The following is a 13,383-nucleotide window of genomic DNA, read 5'->3' on the forward strand; positions in this document are numbered from 1 at the left end:
TGCTGTGGGAGACTATGTCAAAGGCCTTACTAAAGTTCAAGTAGACAACATCCACAGCCTTCCCCTCATCCACTAGGCGGGTCACCTTGTCATAGAAGGAGACCAGGTTAGTGAAGCAGGACCTCCCTTTCATAAACCCATGCTGGCTGAGCCTGATCCCCGGGTTGTCCTGCACGTGCCACGTGATGGCACTCAAGATGATCTGCTCCATAACCTTCCCCGGCACTGAGGTCAGGCTGACAGGCCTGTAGTTCCCCGGATCCTCCTTCCGACCCTTCTTGTAGAGGGGTGTCACATTTGCTAGCTTCCAGTCATCTGGGACCTCCCTGGTTGACCAGGACTGCTGATAAATGATGGAGAGTGGCTTGGCCAGCTCCTCTGCCAGCTCCCTCAGTATCCTCAGGTGGATCCCGTCTGGCCCCATGGACTTGTGAGCATCCAGGTGGAGAAGCAGGTGGCTGACTGCCACCTCTTCAACAACTGGGGCTTGATTCTACATCCTATCTCCATCTCCCAGCTCAGGGGCCTGAAAACCCTGAGGATGACCAGTCTGACTATTAAAGACTGAGGCAAAGAAGGCATTAAGTACCTCAGCCTTCTCCTCATCCTTTGTGGGAATGTTTCCCTCCGCATCCAACAAAGGAGGGAGATTCTCCCTGGCCCTCCTTTTGTCGCTGATATATTTGTAAAAACATTTTTTTTTTATCTTTAATGGCGGTGGCCAGTTTAAGTTCCAGCTTGGCCTTTGCCTTTCTAATCTTTTCCCTGCATATCCTCACAACATCCTTGTAGTCCTCCTGAGTCACCTGCCTAGAACGCAGAATTAGATGAATACTCTTACAGCTGTTTGCTGTGGTTTGTGCAGTGCTTTGACTGAGGGAGGGCAGGAAGTACTGGCAGAAAGCTCTGTGCTGGTCGTATACCTTATACAAAGAAAGAGGAATACCTTATATCCAGCTTTATGGGTTTCTTTTTAACAAATATGTTAATCAACCATGTATTTTAAACTGATTTACCGGGTCCACTGCCACCAGAGTAACTTAGTTTCCAGGTCTTATCACAACTTAGACTAAATTCTGTTATGTATACTTTACTCCACAACTAATTTCATTAAAGGTATTTTCTAGACTTTCGCTTTTGTAGGCTGCTAGGCCCTTAGTTCTTTTGGACACAGAGGTTTGGCACTAGAATTTTAGAGTGACTTACAAAATCCCTTCCAGAGAAAAAACAAATACACTGAAGTGTGACACAGCAGGGTATCTTGGCATCTATATCAAGGTGTCTTGTTTCTCTGGACATGTTAAGTAACAAAACTCTGGTGGATGTGTAGGTGATTCAGATTTTGCTAGTGAGCTACTTAAATCCCTGCCTAAACTTGTTCAGTGGGTGTGCTTAAGAGTCCTCTTAAATTATCCTATCCCAGTGTGTGTTCAGTATAAACCATAGCCTAACTTTTTTTAAAGCTAGGAAATGAGTTCATAGGATGCTCCCTTTATTGCAAAAAACCCTCAGGAGCTAGCATTTTTGTGTTATGTTTGGCTTCGGGCAATGTGGGTTCCAGGCTTCTCTTCTTCAAAAAGAAAAGCGGTTCACTAATTGGTTGTAGGCTAATAGAGAAATCACTAAAGGTAGCAGTAGTCTCCTAAAGGATAATCCTAATCATAGGTAAGTTATGCTGGTAGGGGAGGAGGGGGAAATGGGGGTGTGTGGGGACTTCAGTAGAAATCTCTAGTTGTTCAGTATGTATGTTATAGAAGCAAAACCAAACAGAACTGAAAACACTTGTTTGCAGGCTGGAATAAAATAATGGAAGTAAGATGGAAGATATAGTGAGACTTTTTTTTTTTTTGAGCTGCAAGTTTTATTTCTTCACTGACTAGATGTTATGTTGCTTGGAATTCCTATGAGACTGAACCCTTTGTAAAAAGAATCATCAGAGAGAGAAGGCAGATCTTACTACAAATAAAATGCTCATTTTAATTCCCTGTATCACTGATTGGCTATTTTTTTAAAAACTGCTTTCCTGGCTTTCTGTATATCTTGTAAGAAATAGAAATGTTCTTTTTTTGCTCAGTCCTGTGTCATGTCACCTGGAGGCTTTCTCATCTGTTTGTCTTGCCTTCCTAATGTGGGGAGAATGAATGTGGAGAACAAACTGTCGAGTGCAAGTGTGGCATTCTACTTGTTAGCTTTTTAAATGCCATTGAATTGGGACTAAGCTTTTGGCTTCTAGAGCTAAATGTTTAGTTTAAAATTTGGTCTTAAAATCACCCAAATATTAGCTGAAAAGTGTCAGCCTTCCCTCCACTGTATGTTAATTGATATAAGGCTTTTTAACACCATTCATTCTCTTACACTCTGCAGTGTCATGTGGCATCTATTCTCTAATCAGCACGATAGTTCTATTTGTAGTCCGACATTTCAAAAAAGGTCTATTTACTGAAGTGTGCTGTTGCACACCAAACATTTTCTGTAATGTCTGACAAATACAAGACATAGATAAGCTCTTAGTTATCTTGCTACATTTTACTTGTAAGAAGTTATTTTAGTTACTTCATCCACTAAGGTGCTAGTTATGTTTCATATTAAGTAGAAAAAATGAAAAAAGAAATGATGATTCTATTGCTTATAAATTCTTATTCAAGAAGATTCTATTCTTCCAATTATATTTTTAAATACTGTCATCTTAAACTAACCCTAAAATTTAAGGAGTATCTGTATAGAAACATGAATACTGGGTGTGGGGGAGCCATTCTGCATACGTTGTTATGGAGTGCATTTTGAGTGTCTACAGTTCTGTGTCCTTGGTACTACTCTTTCAACATGGAAGTTCTGCAATCTCTTTAGTCATTTTCTTCTTCTGAACTATCTCTATGGTTAGACAGTTTTTCCGAATGTCTAGCTAGCTAGAAAGCTTTAAATTGCAAGAAATACTTTAAGTATTTCTACCATTATGAATTTTTCTTCATTATGCTTCAAAGGCTTCAAGCAGCTGAACAGAACTTCATTGCTAGTTTTCTTAATAAGTTTTATGTCCTTTAGACCTAGGCTTTCATTGTCACCAACATTTGGACTTTGTTTTGTGTCCTTATTTGACTACACGTCAAAATAGAAATGCTCCCTAGTCTCCTTCACATTGCTGGAGGGCTATTACAAGAAATTATTTAAGGATTCATGTCTACTGATCTTCAAATGGTTGGAAAAGTCTTTCTTATGCATGCATGCATGCATACAGCACATGGTACATCATTCTTTTATATCGAATATTGAAAAAAAGGATTTTAGACTGTGGACTGATGTCCTTTTTCAGATGCAACTGTATGTGGAAGCTGCTGATCCAGTTTTATGCATTACATTCCTGAAAATTAGTAAGACATATGAGAGCCCAGTAGTGAATAAACTTAAATAACAAACGCTTACAACATCAAGGATTTTTTTTGTAGAGTAAAATAGCCTGTGAAAAGAATACTCAGGTGCTCCTCACTTGAAAAGGACAGATGTTTGGCAAAGATTTTTGTTCTTGTAGAGAACTGTATGTTTACAAGGTCTTTTCTATTTTAAAACTTCAATCCCCATTTTCTCAATATATTTTTTTGGGATCAGGTTAATTTTCACTTCTGATCACTTGTGGAGGTATGTCCACTTCCACATTCCAGCCAGTCATCATTTTTAGATCAACTTAACATGACTGACTTTATGATAAAGCCATTACTCATATGTAATGAATTACATGCATGCAATGGATGGAGTCACTATGTTGAGAGTGTCTGAGTGGAGTACACATATGCACATGGGGTGTCAAAAGTAATCCAAGTTATGAGAAGCCAATTTTTGTGTAATGGCTATCTAATATCATAGATATCCCTTCAGTGTTAAAAATACTTACCATTAACTTTGTCTTAGTTATCATTATGGCTCTCCTTTGAGAAGTGAGAACTTCTCTTATCCATCTTGGTCTGAGGACAAATGCTTCCACCGATGACTCCTACAGTTCTTAAATTGTTTTCAGTCTTAAATTTTTATGTCGCCTGGTTGATGAAGGCTGTACTTTAAGTGGTGTTATCTGTTACTAAGGTACTTCGACAATCTTTGGACAGACTGGGTCTAAGGAACATTGGCATCATCGCTGCGGATGGAGATTGGAACGTTTCAAAGGAGATGATAGTTGATCCCTATCTTAATGATGCTGTTGAGGTAGTTGGGTAAGTGTGGGAGAAGGGAGGAGTTTTAAACATTGCTTATTGCTTCATTTCTGTAAGTAAGTCTTCATCTCCATTTTGAGAAGTCATATATTCTTATTTCGTACTTCCTAGCCATTCCCAGTTTTGTCATCATCATGTACGGTGGTGACTAATTATTCTTTCCTGTCTTCCACTCTTCTTTCAATTTAGCACATGTGTAAGGTAACCTTACCACTCTTCCATCATTTCTTTCAAGTGTTCAGTTGGGAGCTAGGTTTTAGGCTTCTTATCTTAGCACTAGCGAATGACAGGAGACTTCTAGCTAATCTGCATGTGCATCTTCAAAGTCAGAAAAACCTTAGGACTGAATTCTTGGTCTGCAATCAGTTTTAATTTCAAGGGCACTTGAACTTTCATGCTGGAACTTTCCATGCTTGCAATGTTCCCTGTTACATGTCCTTTGCTTGAGATTTTTCTGGTCATGTCCTAAAGCTAGGAGTTTCTGTTTGTTGCTTATATCTGATAACAGATAGTATTAGAAGTACACACACAGATAGCAAAGTAGAAGTAAAAACAAACATCCAAAGTTTGTTTTTAAACTAGCACAACCATCTTAATTTTAGCAGCTAGGAATGTCCGCTGTTGTAGTTCTAGCAAATGGCATCTTGCTTGTTTGCCTGCACTCTTGCTCCATAATATACTTTCTTACTACCTTGCTTCTGTCAACTGGCTTGATACTTATTCTGCTGCTCTTGCTTTCTTGGTAATCTCTGATTTCTCAAAACCATAAATAGGTTTTTAAAAATTATAGCATGTTCCCAGTGGAAATTACCTATAAGTGTATAAATTGTTCACTTGTGTTACATTTGGTAATTTGCTTAACTCCGTTTTTAACCTTACTGTGGTAAGAACATGCTTGTGGAGACTAGTGTACCATTTATCCTCATCTATACGTAAGGTGGTGTGATATGCTCATAATTGTTTAAACTAATGCATGGTTCAAAGTTTATAGCAAGTCAGTTAGGCAGAGATTTTATAAAGAAACTGCTTTCATATGTGTTGAGCTTGTAAACACTGATCACCTGGAAGTGGCTGCCTGAGAAATACCAATTATAATGCCAGCATTGAGTAACTCATTTGATTTAAAAACTTGTAACTTTCTTAGGTTAGGCAAGACTGGCACCTCAGCAAGTTATAGTGCATTAGGAAATGTTTTACTTATGATTTCCGTGAATGAAACTTGCAGAATGAATGCACTGAGTATGGTTCTTATTTTTTTGAGTGTGACAGAATTAAGGTTAGGAGTACCTGTTTTTGTTTGTAGCCTTTAGAACCACAGGCATGTTTTAGTTGTTCTTTAAGGTGAAAGTTCTTTTTGTCAGAGGTTTTTCTTGAATGTCATATGGATTTTTCCCCAACTCCCCCACCCCTGCTGATCACAAAAAGTGATGTTAGGAGAATATGCCTGTGCAGTAGTGTTGTTATCTCTCAGGAAATTGGGGTTAGTAGAAAACGAGAACACGATGTTTCTCAAGCAATGTTGACTTTCAGGGACCACCTATCAAACAGAGTTCTTGCTGACCTAGAAAGAGATTTAAGTGTCTGTCCTTCAAATGCTCAGGTTCAGAAAGCTGCTAAAAGTACACTGTATCTGTATGTCGCTTAGATAACCGTGTCTAGTTTGCAAAATCTGCTAGTCAGTCTGTTTTCCTAAATAGCCTTAAATTCTTTTCTCAGAAATCTTTTTGTGTACATTGTTCTGTAATCTCTTTTCAAGTATAACCCTTTCTGTAACTTTTTCTTAATTCTTCTGTTTTGGAATGGAAACCTGGGATTAAATATATATTGTTTTATTTAGAAATTATCAAGATAATTGAAATGATTGCTTTGGCATCCATCCACAAAAAGTAACTGACCTTTCCTTTGTGTTTCCTTTAATTTTCTTTTTTCCTTTCCTTTCTTTTTCACATCAGGTAGTTTTTACCTTGATGTCATTGCTCCCCGTGGAGCTTTATACCTGCCTAAAATACCATTTGCAATCTGAAGCATATCTAAGGTAGATTTAAGGTAAAGTTTCTATGTCTGTTTTTTCCCTTCCGTATTTGCCAGCTGCTGGCTTGTGATTTGAAAGATGGAGGACTTCATATTTTCTCATTAGAACAAAGGCTACCAAGCTGTTATCATTCAGTGTGTTTCAATTTTATTGGCTGAAGGAGTGGTCTTTCTGAACATAGTGCTTGCCATCATTTCATACCAATGAGTTGCAGCACTTGCCATTGCCAACAGGAATTTTGTTAGAAGAAGAAAACAGAAAAGCCTTTATCTGTTACTAAATCAAATTACCTTGTATTCATAAAGTGCTTGAAAATGAAGAAAAAAAAATTATAATTAGCTCAAGTCTTAAAGTGTGCTATGTTATGCTTCCTTATTTTGTTTGCAAGACCATCTTCACTACTGTCGTCTTATGTTATTTCGACAGATGCTATTTCTGTGTTTTGTATAGTATATATTCATATTTCTTTTTCTTCCAGGATGTATTATGGCTCAGTACTACATCATCTGTGTTAGACATGGATTTTGTTTGCTGTGCTTAACAAAGTCTATAGACCCTATAACTCTGTTTGGCAATTCCTTTCTCAAAGGCCTGTATGCCAATACACAATTAGACTTTCATATATTCCGCAATATTTTTTTCTGATGTTTATCTAGAAGTAGACGAAAATGTTTTTCCATAGTTCTCAATTATTTAAGTTATCTTTTATTTCTAAGTCATTATTAGTGGACAATAATTATATGTTGGGTGGTGGGAAAAAAACCTGTCTTCGTCAGTTTTTATTTACCAGACAGAAGAAATCATATTTTATTTCTAGTTGATGTAGCATGAGTCTTTTCTAATACAATGATCAAATAGCAGAAATGATTGCTGCCATTTCAAATTCTCTTTTTTTCATGTCTCCTCATGTCTGTCATTTAAAAAAAATAAAAAAATCATGGTAAGTCTTAATGAAAAAAGAAGATGGGTGACATATTTAAGTGCTATTTGTCAATGACTATGGCTTTTTATGTAAGGGGTTCTTGTTCTGTTGATTTTTCATAGTTACTATAGTTGCAACTTTAGAGGAATCATTAGTCTTATGATCCAGGAATGCTTTCTCAGTTCAATAAGAAAAACAAGTTCAGTTCACTGTTATTTGCTCTCTCTGAGGTAGAAAACGTTTGCTGTAAGAGAGAAAGATGAATTGACTTGTCTAAGACTACGCTAAGCTGGTGGAAGAATAAAGATTAATTATAGAAAACACTGTCTTCTGGATTTATTTTATGATTTTGGACTATGCTGCTTTTGCTATAGTTCTAAATAGGATTTTTGTATGACATATTTCAAAGCACAAGCTAGAAACTTAATTCTGGATCTATGTAACTGGTCTTAAGACATAATGTTTGTCTCAATTTAAAACAATAGATTTTACTGGCAGAACAGCCTTGTTTGGTTTTTTTGTTGTTTGGTTTTTTTATGTCTTATTTCTGGGGATGTTATCTGTAATTAGATAGAATTATTGACTAATTTGGTTTGCACAGGACCTCTGGAGGCCATCTGATTGAACCCCCCTGCATCAAGCAGGTGCAATTAGATCATGGTGCTGAGGCTTGTTCAGCTTTAATATCTTCACAGCCCCTTTGGACGGGGGTTTAACCATACTCATGCTCTTTTTTCTTTTTTCGTGTTCCACGGGTTTAACCATACTCATGCTCTTTTTTCTTTTTTCGTGTTCTTGTACCTAACTGAATTTTTAATCAGTCCACAGCCTGTACTGTTGCAAGGGGTTATTCTGTCCCAGGTGTAGGACTTTGTGTTTGCATCTGTTGAACTTGATGAGGTTGCCATCAGCCTGTTTTTTCCAGTCTGTTAGTTCCCTCTAAATAACAGCCCTCCTTTTTAGCATATAACCATTGTTGTGGGTTAACCCGGGTAGGCAGCTCAGTCCCACACAGCCACTTATTCAGTCCCCACCAATGGGATGGAGGGGAGAATCAGAAGGCTGTAAGTGAGAAAACTTGTGGGTTGAGATGAAGACAGTTTAATAGCGAAAGCAAAAGCTGCGTGTGCAAGAAAAGCAAAATGTTAACTTCCTGAGTTTTATTAAAGACATCAAACAGTATTTGCCCTAATAACTGCCTATGAGGACATCGCTAGCAATCTGCACCCTGGTTGAACTTTTCTATCCACCTTGGTGGGAGACTGCTAAAGTCAAGGTATGTGACATCCACTGATTTCACCTTGCCCACACAGGTAGTCATCTTGTCATAGAAAGCAATTGTGTTTGTCAGGTGTGATTTGCCCTTGGTAAATCTATGCTGCTGTTCCCAGTCATCCTCCTATCCTTCTTGTGCTTGGTAATGGCTTCCAGGAAGACTTGCTCTGTAACCTTCCTGCGGACTGAGGCTGGATTGATGGGCCTGTAGTTTCTCAGATCCTCCTTCTTGAAGACAGGCATTAAAACTGTTTTTCTCTAGTCATCAGGAACCCCTCCTTAATAGCTAAATACTTTAGCCTTTGTACGTATGCTAAGTCTGCAAACCAAATACTGCCTTATTCTAATGCAAGATGTAACAGGAAAACACAGTGCAGAAGTAATACTAACATTGTGTTCAGACAAAGTTCTTAAGACTTTGGGGCAGGAAATCTTGATGTTTCAGGCTACTGTCGGACTGCACATAGGCTAGTTCAGATTCTGATCTGTGGAAAACGAAGTCTTGCAGCACTGTTTCCTGCAGATAGTGTTCCCTGTTGGAAAAGATTATATATGCTAGAAATATACAGAATGATTTGAAGGTAGTTAGGCATTTGATGTTACCTGAATTTACAAGTACAGCAAATGCTGTTTAGGGGACCTCTGGACTTCAAGAAACTACATTGTTAGACTTGGGCTTACGTGACATTTTAAATTTGTTTCATTGACTTTCAAGGCCTTAAAATGTCTGTAGGGAAGTGTACAGTGGGTGCAATTTTAAAACTTGAAATAAAACACAGCTGAGTAATAAGGTGTGTATGTGTCTGGGTTTTTTCTCATTTCTTCTGTTGGTTGTGTTTAGGAGGAGCTGATCTCATTTGTGTGGCTTCACTGTTGAACTGAAATAGTTGATTAGTAGGGATAATAGGGGCAATCAACTCCTTTTCTTAATTAGATGTTTACTGTGCTTTCACAAAGTTCATAAGTTATAATTCAATTGTCCTTGCCCTGTATGTGGTCCTTGTAGCTTCTCCCCCAGCATTGTAACATAGAATCATAGAACGGCTTGGGCTGGAAGGGACCTTAAAGATCATCGAACTCTAGCCCCCCTGCCATGGGCAGGGATGCAACCCACTAGACCAGGTTGCTCAGGGCCCCATCCAACCCGGCCTTGAACACTGCCAGGGACAGGGTGTCCACAACCACTCTGGGCAACCTGTTCCAGTGCCTCACCACCCTCTGAGTAAAGAATTTTTTCCTAACATCTAATGTAAATCTCCCCTCTTTCAGTTTGAAACCATTCCTCCTTGTCCTATCGCTATCTGCCCTTATAAAGAGTCTCTCCCCCTCTTTTACATAAGCCCCCTTTAAGTATTGGAAGGCCACTATAAGGTCTCCCTGGAACCTTCTCTTCTCCAGGCTGAACAACAGCTAAGTGGCTGATCTGCAAATAGAGTATCTTGCATGAAATGTGATATGCTTTGTCTTTAACTTTATCTGCAGTTTTGTGTAAGAAAATAAGAATCAAATGTTTTTAATTTTTCCTTTTGTTGTGTACTTTGGGGTTTGGCATGGTAGAGGAAGAAGGTGTCCTTCTTTGTCAAGCACAAAATGCCTTCAATCTATTACATTTTGTTTGGTGTAACAGTTGTTGTCCAAGTTGTAAAAACAAGAATTGGAACATGATTTGGTTTTGAAATATGCTCAAGTAGTCCTGAAGAAGATGCTGCCTTTCCCAGTATAAATTTTTGACAATTTGAAAAATGTGTTTTTTATTTGTCCCTTCTCTCTGTTCTTTGCTCTCTTTCCCAAAGCTGTTGAGATACACATTGGATAAGCGTGGTCTGCAGCAGGTGAGGATCATAGCCAGCGATAGACTGTGGGAGCCCATTTCATTTGTCTTGCTGCTTGACTCTGAGCTCCACGGAGTGGTCGATGTGATTGGGTAGGGGGTTCTCTCTATTTTTCTTTCTTGGTGGTTTGTTCATAGCTTGTCTTCATCTTGCTTATTTGTAAGTAGCACAGCCAAAGCCTTACCTCTCTATACTCTTACCTGCAATGAAAGGATTGATACTATAATCTTTCTTAGTAACCCACATCAAATCACATGGGCTGTTGTCCTGGTGACAGCCTTAACCCTTTAATTGAATCATGAGTCTCCTATCATGTGAAAGATTCCTGTTGGCTGTGGTTGCACTTTTGATGAATTGAAGTTTTTTTGGACAACCCTGTTTATTCTGAGGGTTGTTTTGGTTCCTGTGTTTGGTATGCAAAAAGAGCTTTAGCTTTACAGCTTTGTATACAGCCTTGTATTACTTACTTCCACTGGTCTGTTACAGAAATGGTTGTGATCCAGAAATGAATTGGGGCTATGATTCTTTTTCTAGTTACAATAATGTCTTGATTCTTAGTTCCCCTTTTGTTTTGATGGGAAGGTTGTGTTTGAAAAGCATGCAAACAGCTGACTTGTTTTTCTAGTTCTAGGTTTCATCATATGGTGCTAATATTTTGCAAAAGTAGTAGGCTAAATTTGAGATTGATTACTGACTTATCTGCTGGATGGAAATGTGTGTAAGACTTGCTTGTTAACTTTTCTTTTTACAGTAGCTCTAAATCTTAATTATTAGGTTCCATAAACTTGCCTGACCCAATCACATGCTTCAAATGTGGCTGTTCCTTGCTTCAACTTGAGTCTTTTTCATTCATCTTTATATATCTGACCCACAGGAGGTGTAGAAATGAAGGCTTTCCCTCTAAATACAGATAGGCAATCAGTGCCCCCCCCAGATCAATCCCTCCCCCCATTCTGAACAAAAAAATGTATCCTGACAGTTTTTTGCAAGTGGAGTCTTGGATCATGTATAGATCAACAAGTGAAAGCAATTGTGAACTCACTCTGACCGGATGCAAATCCACTGTCATTACTATGATCCCAACATAGTGAGCATGCCTCCTTTCTGGTTTTTGGCTGCTACAAGTATGCATCTAGAGTCAGTGCCTGAAGCTCAACTGTTTTTACCCTATCTCAGTAAGTTGTAGTTGCTTAATTCTTTGCAAGTCTAAGTTTTACATCCCTATTCTGATTAAGTCTAAAGAAGGAGATGAAATACTCTCTTGTGTAACGGATAATCAGTTGGCTACTGGACATTTAGTGGTGCTCATAGAATCATAGAACCGTTAAGGTTGGAAAGGACCTCTGAGATCGAGTCCAACCATTAACCTAACTGCCTGGTCTACCTCTAAACCATGTCCCTAAGCACCACATCCACACGTTTTTTGAATACTTCCAGGGACTGTGATTGCACCACTTCCCTGAGCAGTCTGTTCCAATGCCTAACCACATCTTACCGTGGTATCTTTAAAAAAAAAAATTGTTGGCTTTCTTTTTTATTTGAAACTATAAAAAGTATTTCAGATAGCCAGGATTTTACATGAATGTACATAAAATCAGTTTTGGGCTTGGTAACCTAATTTGTGATCTGTGAGGTCTCTCATCAGACAAGCTGGATGGGAGATTAGTTAAAGCTGCTGCTTTTGTTTTATTTTGCACTATTTGCATCGAGGCTTCATCTGCAAGATATTGTAATGGCTAGAAATTAGAGGGAGCCCTGAAGACACACTGTAAAACTATTAATAGATGTTCACCCACATAAGAATGACCCAGGTCACCAAAGCTCTTTATAATGTGATATTTCCAAATAGCTTTTCAGAGCTATTATGGTTGCATCAATTTTACCAGTGAAATTAAGTAGAATGAATTATAAGCAAGTGTTACTCCTAATCTGAACACATTTAAATTACATTGTAGCTCTTGAAAACAATGTTTTTCAAGGATGGGCTTGCAAATTCCACAGCTACTTATAGGAGTACTTTAGATGAGCTACTTGACCTAATTATGCCCAAGTTAACAACCTAAGAAAAACAAGATGATGTTGTGACATTACTGCATGATGGAATCATGATGTGGTGCCTGCAGTAGTGGGAATTCAAACTGTCCCAAGTCCATCCCAGGCCTATGTGCTGATACAGAATGAGAGGTAGGAAGGACAGCTGACAACTTCGGTTTTCTAGAGATGTTCTTGAGAACTAGATTCTGAGGTTTTCATAGATAGTGCTTTTCTGCAAAGCTTCATTGTAGTGATGGTATTACATAGGCTGATCTTTTTTTAAGATTTATTTAATTTCTACAGCCTTGTACTGATGCATGAGAGAAAAATGGTGGAAACCCCTGCTATTTCTATCCTGACTTTCCCCTTCCTCCCCTTTGGGTCATTGCTATATGCAAAACAAAAAATAACACAAAGGTTTTTTGTTTGTTTTTTAACTAAGTTATCCAAATGAAGTCACTGTGGGGAATTGTGCAAAGCAGCATTTGCAATCCATAAGTAGAAGAGCTTTTCTTAATTAATGTTACTTTCTTAATATATCTGATTTAGTTTAGCTGCCCTAGTTGGAATTATATTGCTTCATCATCTGCTGTATAAAACGCACTTAATCTCATAATAGATAATATTTTAAAAATACTCTGTTACTAACAGATAGAGGCCTTGAGGATGAACTCACCATCTGCTGGTTCCAGAGAGACTGAAAGAAGGGAACAATGAAAATACTTTTTTAGTAAATGATGGTGGTTTGAAGAATGCAAACACTAATAGTAACAGCTGTTGGTAAATTCTTCTCTCAGTGATAAGAGGTTTAAACTTACGTGTCACTTTTGTTGTAATCCTGTTCCTACTACTCCTTTCATTACCTTTTCTTCACCAAGATCCATTCTTTTCTCCCATTCATGATATACATCACTTTTTCCTCTCTCTTTGCAATGGTGTTCTGTTATAGTGTGTCTGACACTCTACTCTTTTGAGCACAGAATCCAAAATCCCACTGCTTCTGCTGAAGCATCACATGTATAAGAATGATGTGTAAACTCTACTCCAGTTCATCTTTTCAGACAGCAAGAAGGGTAGGTGTTTAGG

At 38.2% G+C, this 13,383-nt stretch overlaps 1 protein-coding gene across 5 annotated transcripts in view; it reads left to right on the forward strand.

Moving 5' to 3' along the window:
* GALC (galactosylceramidase) overlaps positions 1–13,383 on the forward strand; it is a 42,405-nt gene that overhangs the window by 11,324 nt on the left and 17,698 nt on the right. For 3 of the 5 annotated variants that reach the window (XM_082318829.1, XM_082318831.1, XM_082318833.1), the window contains one exon: positions 10,225–10,355. In XM_082318829.1, coding sequence (XP_082174955.1) covers positions 10,225–10,355 — 131 coding nt within the window. Of the gene's footprint in view, positions 1–4,074; positions 4,203–10,224; positions 10,356–13,383 lie in introns of all 5 variants that reach the window. The other 2 variants (XM_082318830.1, XM_082318832.1) reach the window with 1 other exon arrangement.

The sequence above is a fragment of the Platalea leucorodia genome (assembly GCF_965183815.1).
Source record: "Platalea leucorodia genome assembly, chromosome: 7".
Classification (NCBI taxonomy): Eukaryota; Metazoa; Chordata; class Aves; order Pelecaniformes; family Threskiornithidae; genus Platalea; species Platalea leucorodia.